The sequence below is a fragment of the Aulonocara stuartgranti genome (genome assembly GCF_965226115.1).
Source record: "Aulonocara stuartgranti genome assembly, chromosome: 18".
Taxonomy (NCBI): Eukaryota; Metazoa; Chordata; class Actinopteri; order Cichliformes; family Cichlidae; genus Aulonocara; species Aulonocara stuartgranti.
The window spans coordinates 2,380,182-2,397,877 of record NC_138954.1 but is presented as its reverse complement, the minus strand read 5'-3'; the positions used below and the strand labels follow the sequence as shown (position 1 = coordinate 2,397,877).

Sequence of the window (17,696 nt, the reverse complement as noted above, 5' to 3'; positions counted from 1 at the left end):
GGTCTGCCGGTGTATAGACCGGGTCCTTGGAAGACCACGAAGGCCAGAAGTGAGAGGCTGTGAAATCGGACAATCTAGCCCATAATGCGCTGCCCAGTGTGCCTAGCAACACATCATCAACTAGAAACATTTAAAACTGCATTGTTTGATAGAAATGAAGGAGAAAATCTTAATTTGATCTTATTTTTCATTTCCTTTGATTTCCCACTGGTATTTGATGTATCTGAGGCCGACAGACAGTCATTTTAAGATTAGCTAGTAAACAGTGCGCTAATATACTTCATGAGACAAACGACCAACAAACTTCGGTATTATAATGTAAATGTTTGTCCAAAATGAATGAATATTCTTTATTGTCATTGTCACAAGTACAATGAAATTGAAAGATGTCTCCGGTCAGTGCAAGATCACGAAAGATAAATACTTAAAAACTATAATAGAAAGGATATAAAAGATAGAAATACATATAAAATACAGTATTCTCATACGGTAAATACACCCAAGCAATCCACGCCTAAGGCCCCATACAGACACTCAACATATGACCTAGTTGATATATCACTCAAACAATCAATCACTCAGTCAATTTGTTAGCGCATCCAACAAAACATGTCTAGAAGCATTCCAACATCAGGGGCACAAATGACAACAGGGGCAATGAGAGTCATCTACTTTTAGTAGCATTGAGACATGATATTGCAATTGGGTAGAAACTGTGTTTGAGTCTGTTAGTCCTTGTGTGTGTTGTTCTATACCGTTTACCTGAAGGCAGCAGTTCGAACATGGAGTGTCCAGGGTGTGAGGTGTCCTTTATGATGTTATGGGCTCTTTTGAGGCAGCGGGAACTGTGTAGGTCTTTCAGTTTGAGGAGAGGGCAGCCGATTGTCCTTAAAATATCATTTATTGTATTATTAAATTAAATGTATTTAATTTAAAAAACTACAGCAGTGAAATTTAACAGGAAACAATCAAGGTGAAATTATTTCTATTTCATATTAATTTAAGTTTTGATCTCAAAGACAAATATTTCTACATCACTACATTTAACTGAGAGCTGACTTATACGAGCACAAAGACAACTCGTGTATGCACATACATCCATTATGTGTCTTTATTAAATAAAATGCTGAGCTGTTTGATTTTATCCATAAATTAAATGATTATTGAAAAAACAATGAATGAATGTTGATATTTTAAAACTTGAAGCACCATCCAAATGCAGGTCACACAGGTCCCTCTGACACACACAGAGCATGTGTGACATGTGACCGTAGAAGAGCAGAATGACACAGCGTGAGGTCAAAGGTCGCAGTGAAGTTGTTCTGGAGTTTTATGGGCTCAAAATGTGGTCATAAATATTTTGTACTTGTAAACCGGTTTTGTATGTGTAAAAAAAATTTGTGTGTGCGTAAAACAGATTTGTGTGTGGACTTAGCCAAAAAAAACCCCTGCAAATTACAAGTACAAATTTTGACCCTATTTTTCTTCCTTTCATCTGATTGGTCAATGTCAATCACAAATGTAACAATCCAATCAGAGAACAGATGGGTTTGGCTGTCGAGGGGCGCTTTTTTGAACTGCAGGTCCTTGAAGGGAATAAATGCCCTTTTACATGCCAACCCAGCGTTTTCCTTCATCACCACGAAGGAAAACAGTCTGTGGTCGTCCGAGTTTGGTGATTGTTGTGTCACAGGTTCACGTGCTTACAGGGACCTCCAGAGCCTTTTCAACAGCGCTGCGGGCCGCGGGGGGGGGACAGTGTTTTGGAAATGACAGTCTTCATTAAAAAGCTTTCTTCGTTATCAATTAGCATACATGTTTTTATTGAACATTTGAAGAACTAGCAAAAAAAAACAGAAACTCTTGTAGAGGACATAAAGTCAGAGATAGAAAAGACAAGGAGCAGGTGCATCTAGTACAGGTTCAAGGTTCAAGGTTCTTTATTTGTCACATACATAGTTATACAAGTATAACACACAGTGAAATGTAGCCTGACACGCTCCTCAGCATGTGCAAAAAATGGGGGGGTAGAGGAAAAACATTATATATATATATATATATATAGTATATACATTGGGTGAATGTGGTGAATTCTGTACATTAATATGAATAGACATCTGACTATTTTACAGGATAGACAATATAAACATATTTAAAATTAAAGGAATTGAAATGTACATTGTGCCTTGGTTTAGTGTCTGGAAGAGTCCTGTCTCAGTCAATTATAGATGATGTGAGAGGGCGGGTGTGTGTGTTTAGGGCACGGATGGCTTGGGGATAGAAGCTCCTCTTGAGTCTCTCTGTCCTTGCCCGGATGATGCGGAACCTTCTACCAGATTGCAGAAGTTGGAACAGTTTGTTGCCAGGATGGGACGGGTCCTTCAGTATCTGCTCTAGTCCAGCATCTCCTGGTGTAGGTGTCCTGAAGCGGGGGGAGAGCAATCCTGCAGCAGCGCTCTGCTGTACGGATCACTCTCTGGAGAGCTTTTTGGTCCTTCACACAGCTGTTCCCGAACCACGATGTCATGTTCTGTGTGAGGATGCTCTCCACAGCGCCTGTATAGAAAATCCTGAGGATCTTTGGAGAGACCCTGAACTTCCTCAGTTGTCGTAGGTGATACAGGCGCTGCCTAGCCTTTTTGGTCTGGACCTGAATATGGGCAGCCCATGTCAGGTCTGAGGAGATGTGGACACCAAGATACTTGAAGGACTGCACCCTCTCCACTGGAGCTCCATTGATGATAATGGGCTTGTAGTCTCTGTGCTGACTCCTTCTGAAGTCCACCACCAGCTCCTTGGTCTTGCCGACGTTCAGCTGGAGGTGGTTGTCCTGGCACCATGATGCCAGATTCTTCACTTCATCCATGTAGGCCGCCTCATCGTTGTTGGAGATGGCACCCAACACCACTGTGTCGTCAGCAAACTTCACAATGGTGTTGGAGCCGTGGGTGGCCACACAGTCTGAAGTGTAGAGGGAGTAGAGCAGTGGCGAGAGGACACATCCCTGAGGTGCTCCTGTGTTGATGGTGATGCTGTTAGAGACACACCTGCCCACCCTCACCACCTGAGTTCTGCCAGTGAGGAAGTCCAACACCCATGCACACAGACGGCTGTTAAGTCCCAGATCCCTCAGCTTTGTGAACAGTCTGCAGGGCACTATTGTGTTAAACGCTGAACTGTAATCAACAAACAGCATTTGCACATAGTTACCCTGTTTCTTGTCCACGTGGCTGAGAGTGGTGTGGAGGACGTGGGCGATGGCATCCTCTGTGGATCTGTTGGATCTGTAGGCGAACTGCAGCGGATCTGTGGTGTCTGGGATGGAGGAGGAGATGATGTTCTTCAGCAGCCTCTCAAACACCTTCATTACTACCGAGGTCAGTGCAACTGGCCGGTAGTCGTTCAGGGATGAGGGTTTGCTGTTCTTGGGCACAGGGATGATGGTGGATCTTTTGAAGCATGTGGGGACCACAGGTAGAGCTGCTGCAAAAACCCACAGAGCTCAGCAGCAACAAATTCTGGATCCTTTGCTTTTAGTTAGCAGTTAGCATTAGCAGCACATCCTGCGTCTGATGTGAAAGGACTTTTATGCTGCACACTGTGACTCACAGCCATGGTCCCGGGTCAGCCCTGACTTTGTGTTAAACTAATCCTAAAGTAATAATGGTGTTTCTAACCACTGATGTACCACAACTTTATCCTTTCAACAGCTACTGGAAGTTAGGGGACCCAGCTGCTACCCTTCAAGGACCTGCAGTTCAAAAAAAGCGCCCCTCCGACAGCCAAACCCATCTGTTCTCTGATTGGATTGTTACATTTGTGATTGACATGACATTGACCAATCAGATGAAAGGAAGAAAAATAGGGTCAAAATTTGTACTTGTAACTTGCAGGGGGTTTTTTTTGGCTAAGTCCACACACAAATCTGTTTTACACATACAAATCCTGATTTACAAGTACAACATATTTATGACCACATTTTGAGCCCATAGAGTTTGTCTCCAAACAAACAACATCCTGTATATGGACACATTGATCAAAGAAAGTATGGAAATAAAGTATAAGCACATCTAAATATGGAACTGTTTGTCAAACATGATTTGGACACAAATTGGGGAATAATTGGCGTTTCAAATTTACATTATGAACGAACGAGCTTCAGGTGAACTCCCTGTTTTTGTTGAACTTGTACATTCAATAGAACAGCTCGCATCAGACTATTTTTCTGTACTGCACTCTATGTTTTTGCCCAGTGTTTGGGTTCTAAGTAGGTTTTAAAAAACCTAAATCAACATCTTTTTAGTCTAAAGAAGTTCAGGAAATCCTTTTAAATGTATGACCTGACATCTTAGACACCACAAAAGACAACACAATACATGCTTTAAAGGATGGAGCAGTTCCCATAGTCAGGTGGGAAACAGGAGGGGATTGGCTCTTAATTATATTACAGTGACCCTATGACAGCAGTATAGGTGAGGTCCCCAACCCCGTCCCCACTGGGCGGTGCTGCCTGGCTGTCCCCGACACCCAGAGGTACCACAAAAGTAAAAGTCTAATGGAGCGCTTTCTGCTGTGCAGTGTGAGTCTGTTCTACACACTCCACGGCATGAAGGTTTGTTCTCTTCATGTAATCAGTCAAAGTGCAACAAATTAGTGCAATAAGTTGAACATTAAATATCTATATCATTCCTTTAAATGAACAGAGCTCCTTGAAATCTGCTGCAGGTGAGCCACTGATCACTGCACTAATTACAGCATAAAATGCACTTTGTGTCAAAATACTCATGAAGCTCAGTGTTTTATTGGATGATGATAAGGTGTAAATGAGGGCACTTACTCTCTGCCAGAGACGAGAACAGCATGCAGCTGAGTGAAAACAGGACCAGCAGCCCCCCTCGGGGGCGAGGGGACCCTGCCCGGTGAATATTACACACCATGTTACAAACTGTTTCTGCTCAGTCTCCTGCTGGCCACGTCCCAATATGTCAAGGTCAAAGACAAACACCTGAGACAGCAAACACATACAGAAGAGAGGTACACAGACATCAGCAATCAAACTTACCACATCTCTGCACACAGGCTGCTCAGAACATTAATGGAGGAGCCAGAGAGTTGATTCTGTTCTAACTTCTATTCTGTATGTTGTGTTTTCAGTGGGAGAAACATTTAACTTACCTATGTGACTTCTTCAGCCTTAGAGACTGAAAATGCAACATCAACGTGCAAAGAATCAACTTTCCGGGCTTTCCTTCCCTCTGTGACTGAGCATGTGTCAGGACACTGAGGCAAGCATCAGTTCAGAGACATAAACCACTATGAATCCATTTCAGCTGCATTGGTGCAAATTAGGGCAACAACATGTATCCTGAGAAGACAAGAGCAAGGCAAAGCCCCATAGTGGTAACACTCTGCTCTTATCCCTCCTCCTGACTTTTCTCTGGTTTACTTTTTGTTATTGTCCTCTTCTCTGCTGATGGCATGAGACAGTATCTGCAGCAGATTCAAGCTCCACAGGTTTTCTGCAGGGAGGAAGAGGAGGAGCGTTGCCAGAGCCCTACAAAGTGACCTCCACCTACTGAAACTACTGAGGCATGTTTCTGAGGGTACTCAGGTCTATACTGAGGAAACGTGACAGACATGAAGGAGTCTGGAGGCACAAACATGACCAGTTTCGTGGTGGTCAGTGATGGCCTGGGGAAAGGAATGGTTGTGTTAGGCTGTGGAAGAAGATCTCAGAGCATCTTTGTGACCTCAAAGAGTGAAATGGAAATCAGTGATTTTGATTCTGACTATATATTTCTTTCGTTTGTGTAAATTTTGGACTCTGTTCTCTCATTGATCACACTCAGCATACCATCAGGTGTCTCACTCTCTGTGCAGGTGGAGAGAGCAGAGCTGTCACGATGCCAGAAATGTGGTAATCACAGAATTACACAATACACCAAACCTGACTTTCACATGATGATCACAAGTACATAAGCATCAGGTTATTTAAGTCTTTTTAAATCACTGCTGCATTTATTTCAATATTTTCTCTATCAATAATTTTGTGGCAGAAACATTTTTGTCACATTTTTGTCAAAATGTTTAACACAAAAAGTCTTTATACTTCAGAGAAGTTTTAAATTTTCTGATTATAATTTGGGACACAGATGTTGAAATAATGCGGATACTGGTCAAAGCGGCCGTTTCTTTCTGTAAAACCAAACACACAGAAACTATCATATAACACTGTCAGCTGTGATTATGCTAGAAACTGCCAACACATGTTCATCCACACTGTGATTGTTCGGTCATTAAAATGTTAAAGTTAAAATTTTCCTGTTAGTAAAAGTTCTGGTTATAAACGCGTCATGTGTTTGATCCCAGAGGAGAAGCTGTATATGTTTAGAAAAGCATAAAACATGTAACTGTTAACAGTTTAAATCATTTTATAAATATTTGCATGTAAAACAAACAAATGTCAACATTGTATATAAATACAAAACTAAACTCGATGAGAACATTCAGGAACGATAACGGTGAACTTACTGAATCTCCTTTTTGTCTCCTTCTCTCAAAGTGTTTCGTTCTGTATTTATTTTTCAGGGAGTCCAACAACCTACTTTATGTAAGCAAACAGGAGTCAGGTGACCTGGTAACGGGCAGACGTGGGCGTGGCTAATTGTCCCAGTGTAACAGCTGATATTTGCTTACATAGTCCATTTTCCTCTAACAGCAGCACAGAGCTGCCAGCATGTTTAATGATTGACAAGATTAAAGACAAAACGTTGCTGTGATGAGTTCACGATAAATCTGATAAATAACTGCTTTAATATAAGTTTGGTCAAGTTGTTCTGGTGTGTATAACTGTGCTCCTCTTATAGAGAACAAATGTGAGATGTTGATTCCTGCCAGCAGAAACCAGCACAGGCTGCTTCATGTGGACTGGAACTAATAACTGCTTTGATATTAGTTCGGGGGAGTTGTTCACAGTCTAAAAAGTAATTCAGAGGCTTAGTAAATATCACGATGAATATAAGTTTTTTTTTTTTTTTTTTTTTTTTTTTTGAAGTGACATCACAAACAGCAGCATGTGACATCACGTGATGGCGGAGCTTCAGTTCATCCTTTGTCATCTTTTTTTTTTTTTTTTTTTTTTTTTTTAATAGGACAGGGGGAAAGAATGAAAGAAAGAGGGGGAGAGGAAGAAAGAAAACCAAAGGGGAGAAGAGACGGTGAGAAGGGGGGGGAAGAGAGAGAAAAAAACAAACAAAAAAAAAACAACTCCTGGGTCACCTGTATGGAGAGAAAGAAAAACAAAAAAAAACAGGGGAGACAGCAAACAACAAAGAGCAACATAATAATAAAAAAAAAAAAGCACCATCACAATAAACTAGCTAGTCATAGATATCAATAGTTACTAAATAATAAACGATATTGTGCAGCACGCAAGATAGACAGCGCACAATGTGCTTTGAGGCAGCAGCCAAGAAAGCTTTAGTCCGCGTCTGTGAATACCCATGTGTGCATACCTGTGTGGATCAGCATGCTTGCATTCCAAAGGTTTCTCCATGTAATGATCTGCTAGAGAGTGTGGGGAGCCACAGCCCCGTCCTCTATGGTATCAAGCAGGTATGGAGGAGATCAAAACTCCAGACATCCAGAGGCCCCCAGAACACAAGAGATGAATATAAGTTAGATGAGCCTGATAAAATCTATGAATATCCTTTTAGTAATTATTTGAGTTTGATCAATTAAAATAAATGTCTAGAATTTCAACTTGTGTGTTTGTGTGAAATTAAGGTATTTATTTACATTTATTGCAGACGAAAAAATCAGTATTTGGTTCACAGAACACCTTTTTTGCATATACTTAATATTTTTGTTTGAAATTGAATCTAAATATTTGAGAAATAGGTATCTATACTTATCAGTATCTTGGACTAAAATCATTAATTATTCAAATCAATATTTTTTATTGTCAGCAACTACAACTTAAAAGTGTAAGTAAAACACGATAACATAGAGTAATTGAGTATTAGTGCGCGGCACGCATAGCCTCACGGGAAAGTTTTCATTTCATCACAACAGCCGTCAGCAGACACAAACTCACGGGGGAACCACCTGGAAAAGTTGCCTCCCATTCTGCTTTTAAATACTCGAGGAACAAGAAGTAGGCCTGCAGTGTGAGAGCGAAGTGCTCTAACAGGGTGATATGGTACTACAAGGTCATTAAGATAAGATGGGGCCTGATTTTTGTCAACAAACTTTTCTGCCCATTAAGCTTTTCCTATGTGAGCTGTTTCTCAGGTGATGAACTCAGAGAATCATTCTTTAAGCAGAGCTCATGCTTGTATTTGTCATTGTGTTATTAAAGTGAAAAGGCAAAGTTAATCATGTGTAGGTCTGTCTGATGCTTCACTCACATCTGATATTTTGTGTCACAGAGGTAGTTGTGACAGTAGTTCATTCTTTAGCGAGCTCATTGCTTTTACCCATTAGATGTTTCATGCGTAACACTTTGGCAAGGACACATTTTACTGGCCATCAGTTGGGACTGAAACAGTTGATATTCATTTCCAGCATTTCCAGATTTTCAGCTGGTGGCATGACTTTCCATAGCTTTTTGTAAATCTCTTTCTTTGCAGGTTCAATATTTTTTCTGTGTCATTTCTCATCATTACATATAACTTAATTTATCGACATTTATGGTTCGATTTCTTTGAAAATCCAACAAGCTAATTCAATTTATGGGAGATGCAAAGTTGGAAGAACACATTCATCATTTCCATTAAATTCATTATTTCTAACTCTGATAATGTCAGTATGTCCAGTTTATTTGCTAATTTTCCTGTTCATACTAATTTCATCAGTTTTCACACTGAATTTTTCAAGTGATCCCAAATATTGATGAAGAACTATAAATGTAGTTTCTCTCTAGATAGATAGATAGATAGATAGATAGATTCTCATCCATTTTCCACTCATGCCTTTTTGTTCTGAGCACAGGGGCCTACACCCTGTTACCCTTACTGCATGCATGTAATTCAATGTGAGGGTTTTTTTTCTCCCACACGCTGTGAATGCATCATTAATCCCGTCCCTCCCAATCGGAAACATTTTCTATCTGGCGCACTGGCACCATAAGTGTTTTTATTCTACCAGAGTCATCTACTGCTAATGAAAACAATTGTAAACATTAACGTGTTTAACGTCTCCCCGCACACCAAAGGAAACATTAAATAAACGAGCTGTGATATCTGTGACTGTTCTACGTCAGTCGGTTTTATAGTCACTGTCTAGACTTCTATTTCTGTAATTTGAGGTCAGAAGAGGTTTTTTCTTTTTTCTTTTTTTTTTCTTTTCTTTTTTTTTTTTTACAATTTTACATGTTATAAGCACAAACGAGCACCTTTGTAATTTCAGTTGTTTTCGTTTGTGTCGTCTACCTTGAGGACCACTTTTGTTGCTATAGTTTGTGTTTGTTAGTGTCGACCACAGAGAGAGTTTACTGTCAGGTGTTGACATTGGTGAAAAACCTCAGTGAGCAACTGATGGTTAAAAGTGGTTATAATAAAAATGTTCAATTCATTCAGATATTTCTGTATTCAAAGCAAAAAATGGTTGATGTGAATGAGTGTACCAATGTTAGACATGATATGGTTGAAACTAAAACTTGTTATTGGAGCTTATTGAAACATACCGTGATATATATCGTGTATTGTGATATAGCCAAAAAATATTGTGATATTAGATTTTCCTCATATCGCCCGGCCGTACACAGGAGCCCTCAAGCTCCCAGATTAAAGACCGCCCCCGGGGCAAGTGGGGAGTGCAGACTGAAGGCCTTATTTTATTCTCTAAACTACATTTACATCTCTGTGGTGAAAACATGACACAAACACACACTACAAACTTCAGTAACAACTCAAAAAACAGATATAACAAAGAGCAAAGCACTCCCCCAGGTTTTGGGGTGTTTTTTACATTTCTTTTACCGCAGGCACGCAGTAAAAGATCAAGTGCTCGGGGCCTTCAGCGGCTCTCATTTTTATTCATTTAAATTTCTAAAATGTTCCATCTTGGAAAAACAGACTTTTCAGTCTTTGTTTATCAGCATCAGTGGGTCCGACTCACTTGTATTAACACATTATCTCGTGCTACTGTCTGAATGTCATAACCTATTAAAAACCCACACAAAGCCAAAACATGTGGGCATGAAAAAAATCACTTTGTTGTCCCACACAAAATATCACAAACAATGTTCGACTCATAATGTTGATGACTTGAAATATCCACAAGCTGTTTTATATAAAGGGCAATAATGTGTCATACAGTGCAGGTCAACATCATATTCTAGTGTCTATCATTTTCCCCTGAGCTCATATTTCTATTTCAATTCAAAACACCTTAATTCCAGCTGTGTTTCAGCTAGAAGTATGTCCACAAAACACCAAACAGTATCTATAGTTTGTTTATCCCTAAAGTGCTCTGAGGAAAAAGAGAAAAAAATGAATTAAAATTAAAACTTTCATCCAAACAAAATCATTGAATCGCTGAAAATCGTCTCTTTTATTAGTGATTACAGGATATTTATGTTCTTAAATAGAATCTGTATCAAGAAAAACACTAAAAATGATTTTGTAAAATCTATTGATTACATTTTCATTTTCATTTGCATGATGCAGATAACAAATGAACTATGACTGTAGTGAACTTTGTGCTGATGAGTAGTTTAGTGATCAGAGTCCATGTAGTTTCCAGGATCAGACTGAATGCAGTGCAGTGCTGGAAGCTGCTGCTGACTGTGTGAATGTGTGTCTGTGCTGCTTGTTGCTGCTGTCAAACTTCAGATGAGCAGGTAGTGAAGCCCGTGGTGAGCGTGTACCCAGCAGCATCCAGAGCCCACCTGGAGGGGAACAGCTCCCTGCTGTGTGTGGCCTCAGCCATGTTTCCTCCTCTGGTCCAGTTCTCCTGGAAAAGACAGAAGAAGAACGGCGGAGAAGCGGAGGAGCTGCCCCCTGCTGAGGGAGAGCAGCTGGAGCTCAGAGAGGCGGGACGCACCATTGCCATCAGGATGCTTGATGGGAGCCATTCTGACACATATAAATACAGCTGCTGGGTGAAGCACGAGGGGGGCACAGTGGAGGCCCGAACACAACAAGGTAATGAAGGCTTGGTGACTGTGTTCAGCAGTGATTCAGCTTCATGTGGAGATGCTGTCAAAGAGAGCAGAGCAGCAGAGGACTGACATTTCTCACTGCAGCTCCAAACATTTGACTCCTTTTCTGTTTCAGAGCTTCCAGCTCCAGCAGCCTCCTGTCCTCCAGAGAGAGAGCCAGCAGACCTGCCAGCTCTGCAGCCAGCTGACTGTAAGATCACCTGCTGCCTCTCTGCATGGACAGCTCCAATGTCCAATGAGGCAGCTGGAACAAGTTTAGGCTCTTAAAGTTGCACTAATTGATCAAATCTTCATCCAACAAGCTCTGATAAAGCCACTGTACACTAGCTGCTCAGCACCAAACAGCAGACAGACCATAATATGTCAGAGATCAGTTTGTTAGCTGCTTGTGGAGTTCTTCTGCCCCCAAGTGGACACAAACACTACATCAATTCATCCACTTGAAGAAGAAGCTGTGACTGTTTCTATTTGGACTTTTTCTCCTTGATCTGAGAGGAATAACCCGACTGTCTGTCTGTCTCTTTGTGTCTGTCTGTCCTTCAGTGTCCTTCCAGTCTCAGTGCAGGGTGAAGCTGCTCTGCCTGCTGTACACAGTGCTGATAGTGAAGAGTCTGGTGTACTGCTGTGGACTCTCTCTGCTGATGATGCTCACAAACAAGGGAGCGTCCACCAACTGCACACATGCTGACTGACTGTTTCCTGCTCGCCTTTTCTCACCATCACATCTCATCAATTCATCTCATTCATCACTTTGATCACAAATGTTAGTTATGATGTGTTGAGCTTATTTTGCCTTTTTCTTCAACAGTTAGAAGATCGTCTGAAATAAATACATCTTTACATGTATTGTTGCTCTGAGTTAGAATTCTTTTTGTGCTTATTGTGACTTTTATTGTAGTAACAAAAACCATCAGGAATATTTTTATCACAAGTTTTCACTTTGATTTTCAAATGTCAAACAGTGTAGTTGTGTTTGTGTGAACAATAAAGATTTGAAGATGAAGAGTTTGATTCTACTTTCATTGTGTGATCAACAACAACCCGTGTGAGTGAAGCACAAACTGACTGTATCCAAACTTGCTCTCCTGCAGCAGACGGGCTGTGTGGGTTTCTGCTCTGCAGCCTCCACACCGTTAGCTGTGGCTTTCACTTTAATAACACAATGACAGTTACAAGCAGGAACTCTGCTTCAAGAATGATTCCAGGAAGGATCTGTGTTCTTCACCTGTGAGAGAAACAGCTCAAATCCTCAACTCACAGCTGACAAATGAACTTTAATGGAATCAAAGGAGAGACCATGAAGCCCCTGCAGTCTGCTCAGCTCCCATTTTATTACCTGAGCTGAGTTTTTCATTCTGGATATCACACACGTAAGAACAGATCAAGTCTGAACAGCAAATGTTGGAGAATCATTTTGAAGTCTTGCTAAATGTCGTTATTATTACAAAAACTACTGAATGATTCAGAAAATCCTTTCCAACAAGCAGAAATATGCAAACAAAGTAGAAACAAGGCAACATGAGTCATTCAGATGCAGATAACATATTCTCCTTATTGTGAAGAACACAGTCATGAAATCTTTCTGTGTGTCATTCATTGAGTTGAAGTGCCTAATAGAAGAGGAAGAGCAGCAATAATCAATGATAGCTGAGACATTGAGAACATGGCTGTATGCCTGCTATCATAACAGCAAACAAAGCACACAAACAGCAAACACACAATAATGTGCTCGCAGCTTGTTGTGTGTTGTGTCATTTTTGACATTTCATGAAGTCACAAAAATGTGTGCGACTCATTAAAGGAGTGTGTACGTGTCAGTCAGTGCTCTGTATTCATGTGTTCACCTCATTAAAGTCACTCAGACACTTTTCTCCTCCAAACTTACAGCACAGCTTCATATTTCACTGACTGATTCTTTCATTACATCCATTAAGGGTCACACAGTGAAATTAGTGCAAACTTACAAATGTGTTGCAACAATTTTGGCCTCCAAACTGAACTTTGAGACAAACAGTGAAGCTGTGAGCAAAAAGAGGCTCCAGTGTGTGTCATGGTGGAGGAAACTGTTGTATTCCCACATTCAAAACATGCTGATCTTATTGGATTTGTCCCTCAAAGTCTTTTTCCTCCTTTTTCTCTTCATCCAAATGTTCTAGCAGGCTGACTGTGAGTCCCTGTTGAACCTGTACAGCAGAAAGTAACAGCAGTCAGCGGCCTCCACTTGACTTCATGACTTCAACGCCTCGCACAGTCACTTTCACTTTCTTCCTTCTGTCTTTTAGTCCTAAAATGTAGAACAACACCAGATCCAAATATTTGTGTCCTTCACTCACATCTTCAAATGATCCCTTCCATATCAGAGATGATACAAAGGCAACATTTGTCTTATTTCTCTTTCAGGAATCAAAAAGTACTTTTGGACTGTTGTGTAAATGTGTGTGTAAAGGTGGATGACTGCCTGCTGCAGATGAAATCTAACCATGGCTACAAATAAATGAAGCTGACGTGAAACACAGCCCTGTTTTTATTACTGTTTATAGATATTAGAATTGATGATCATCATTTTAATGATTCTTAAAACCGTCGTCAACAAAACAGAACAATTAAAAATGAGATGCTGTGAATATTATTTATTCATTTTGATTCACAAAAACAAAGAAAAGGTGAAGATATTCAAAAAGTTAGATAAAGAAGAAAACAACAGATAACAGTGTGTGTTAGTAAATTCACAGCAACATGAATGTTTCTGAGTGTTTGTGCATCATGTGACCCAGATTTTTGGATCTGCTGTCAGATTGAAATGAAGACGATGAAACCACAGCAGCTTCAGCTGAGCTGTCAATCAGCAGCAGCAGTCTTATCTGTGGGCCGCAGGGGCTGATGGGAGCTTTGAGGACCTGTTAGAAACCACGTGGCCCTCGTCTGATCTCACAGCTCGTCCTTGTTTGGCCTCAGCTGCATCAGAGCGCCACTTCTCCCCAGGTTCACCAGAGGAAACACCACTGCACAAAATGCTTTTCCTCCCAGCTGCTGCTCTGTGCTGTCTGTGTTCAGGTGAGTGTTTCCAGCCAATCAGGAGCCAACAAAGTCAACCTGTAACAAACACTGTCACACTAACCTTCATCTATCTGTCTGTGTCTCTACAGCACTGGTTACCATGGCAGCAGAACAGCTGATTCAGGACGATTTAACATTGACCAGGAGAGTTGGAGAAAGTGTCTCCTTCAGCTGTGGAGGGACTGAACAGTGTAACAACACTGGGAATATATACTGGTACCAGAAGAAAGAAACATTCATTCGAATTTTGCGCATTAACAAAAACAGTCATGAACTTTTTACAGGGTTCAGTCATCCACAAATAAGTGATTTCTCAGTTCATATTAATCACATTGACTGTGAGTTGAAGATAGAGAAAAGTAAACTTGATCATTCAGCCACCTACTACTGTGCATGTTGGATCAAAGTTTCCCACAGTGAGAAATGATCCCTGCAGCCTGAACAAAAACCAACAGATGAACAGATGTCAAACAGTGTCTGTGACAGGAAGAGAGCAGTAAACCACAGCCCAGCTTCACATGTTTCACCTCCATCTCAGAGTCACAAACATACTGAGCTCAGGGACCATTTTTTTTTTTCCTTTTCAGAATTTTGCCACATCTTTTTCCATCAGATATATAGTGATGTAAAGTATTGTACAGTTATACCGGCTGGTTGTTGTTTGCATGTAAGAAACATACATGAACTTTAAAATCACTTCTGGATTAAGAATATGCTATCTAAAGAGTACATGCCGTGTACTCTTTAGATAGTTGAGTGTTCAACCCATTATTCCTTCAGCCCATATGTCAATGTATCGTTGCGTAAGATACTAAAACCTGAGTTTGCCACAAAAGTATGGCATGGCAATATCAGGTTGAAAATGTTTGTGGATAGGGAATAACAAATTGCCTTTTTGTCCTGTCCTCCTCCCTTCCTCCCATACTATTTGTGGCGGATGGCTGTCCCTCCCTAAGAATGGTTCTGCTGGGGCAGAGGCAGTGTAGAAACAAAATTGAATTGAATTTAACATATCGGAAAGGGATGTCAGGGACTGCATCTGCGCTCATAGTAAATCCAACACTCAACAGTCATCTGGCTTTCGCCAACCACTAGCCACCCCTCACAGACCATGGTCACACATCGGCTTAAAATTTGTCACTGGTTTATCACCATCCTCCAGAAGAAACAGTAATTCTCTCCATAGTTGACAGATTGTCCAAATCCGTTCACTTGATCATCTTTGAAAAACTGCCCACTGCTGCCTGTTTTTAGGCTTCATGGGTACCCACAGGAGGTAGTTTCAGACCAGACCAGGATCCACAGTTGACCTCAGAGACCTGGAGAGCCTTCTGCACCTTACTAAACAACAACGTCAGTTTAAGCTCTGGTTTTCACCCCCAAACAAATGGTCAGACTGAAAGTTTTAATCAAGAACTAGAAACTGCATTACCTCTCACAACCCAGCCACCTTGTCCTCACAATTCCCTTGGATTGAGTATGAACATAACGTTATCACCTCTTCCGCTACAGGCCTTTCCCATTTTGAACTAACACTAGGATACCAACCGCCACTGTTTGCTGAGAACAAGTTTGGCCTGGCATTTGCTACCATTCAACACCACATGCAGTGCACTCAACGGGTTTGGATTTGAACCCAGAAAGCATTGCTGTGTACCATGGACCAGCAGCGCCACTATGCCAATCATGTAAGACACCTGCTCCCAAGTATGAACCCAGTCAAAAGGTGTGGCTTGCTGCCAAGGATATTCCATTAAAGTCACAATCTCACAAACTTGCTTCATTGGTTGCTTTAAAATAGAATCTGTCAGTGGCCCCCTTCATCATGAGGCTAAAGCTCCCATCATCCCTCAACCTCATTCCATGTCTCACAGATCAAGCCCATCCTCTCCAGTCCATTGTTCTGTTCCCAGTCTGATAGATCACCAGGAGGCAATCCTTGAGTGGGGAAGGACTATTTTGATCTAAGTGAGTGTTTGGTATTCGTCAGCTACCCTATGGTGGTAAACAGGCCACCAGGGCGGGGCACCCTCTCTGGCCTGGGTCCAGGGTAGGGCCCTGGTAACCCTATCCTGGGCAGAGTGAATGGTTCCCTCGATCTTCTGCTCATAGGGAGTTTTTAATTGCTCCTTCGTCCCTCACCCAGGACCAATTTGCTATGGAGCCTACCTGGGGGCACAAAGCAACATAGCCCCTGGGATCCCTCGGACACACAATGATAATGTAATGACCCAGAGAGGGACAACACCCTTTCTCTCATTATTATTTTTGTTGTGGATTTTCAAGGCCAGTATAGACCAATCACTTAAACAAATATTTTATATATATGACTACTGAAAGAAAGTGAGAAAAACAGAGATCGAGCTCCATTCACTCATATCAGCAGAGAGAGCAAATTGATTAAAAATGAACCTGTGTTTCTGTCTCATTTTTTTAAAATTACTTTTAGACAAAGAGTACTGTGCAAATGTTTTAGGCAGGTGAGAAAAATGCTGTAAACAAAGAATGCTTTCAAAAATGGAAGTGTTAATCATTAATTTTATGATTTAATATGCAGTGAATTAACAAAAGAGAAATCTAAATCAATTCAATACTTTGTATGACCACCCGTTGCCTTCAAAACATCATGATTCTTCAAGGTACACTTGTACACAGTTTTTGAAGGAACTCGGCTGGTAGGTTTGCAGACGAAAATCGTGTGGAGAGAGAGAGGAGTGGACCCCAGACACAGATGCAGGGGAATGGTTAAACAGAAAACAAGCGTTTATTTCGGCTGATGAAACACAATAAACAGGTGGAAAAGAGAAAACTAACCTGAACCTAGAAAACCTGAGACACGGAGGGAATAACATACACTGTTAAAAAAAAAAAAAAAAAAAACATCCTAAAACAACGGTAATATTCCGGCAGCTGGGGCGCCAAAAATACGACCGTAAAATAACAGAAAATAACTGTCCCATAAAAATACGGTTATTTTCAGTAATGAAAATAGAGTTTGTTGCACTAATTTGACATGGCATTCTGCCTTTTCCAAGTGCTTTTAGACATTAAATTAGGAACATTTGTACGCGATCAAACAATGAAATTAACTATAAACAAGGTCACTGAATGTGGAAATATGAATCATAATACGTAAATATACAGAAATATACAGTTAACAGTTGGTTTAAATAATGATTGATTGCATGCCCTGGGACAGAGGCGAGGCTGCCATATCACACCATCGGCTATCACCAGTAGGCGGTAGGTGAAGAGCCTTGACCACGGACACAACGACGGAGAGTGTCCGAGCCGGGGAGCGAACCGGCAATCTTCTGATCACAAGGCGAACTGCCAACTCTTGAGCCACGAATTGTTAGGTGTGGCTGTGTGCAGACAGGAATAGGACCCAAGGTGCAGACTCCGGAGACAGTCGTGAACTCAAAAAGGCTTTAATTTGGTACTCAAAAATATAACATAACTGAAAAAACTCAAA

At 41.0% G+C, this 17,696-nt stretch overlaps 2 protein-coding genes across 2 annotated transcripts in view; both read left to right on the top strand.

Moving 5' to 3' along the window:
• Nucleotides 1-17,696, top strand: part of LOC309693974 (immunoglobulin lambda-1 light chain-like) — a 255,987-nt gene that overhangs the window by 154,240 nt on the left and 84,051 nt on the right. The window lies entirely within an intron of this gene.
• LOC309693631 (uncharacterized protein) lies at nt 10,710-12,189 on the top strand. The gene is made up of 3 exons (XM_082513053.1): nt 10,710-11,147; nt 11,280-11,354; nt 11,708-12,189. The coding sequence occupies exons 1-3, from the start codon at nt 10,796-10,798 to the stop codon at nt 11,854-11,856; spliced, it is 576 nt and encodes a 191-aa protein (XP_082369179.1). The 5' UTR covers nt 10,710-10,795; the 3' UTR covers nt 11,857-12,189.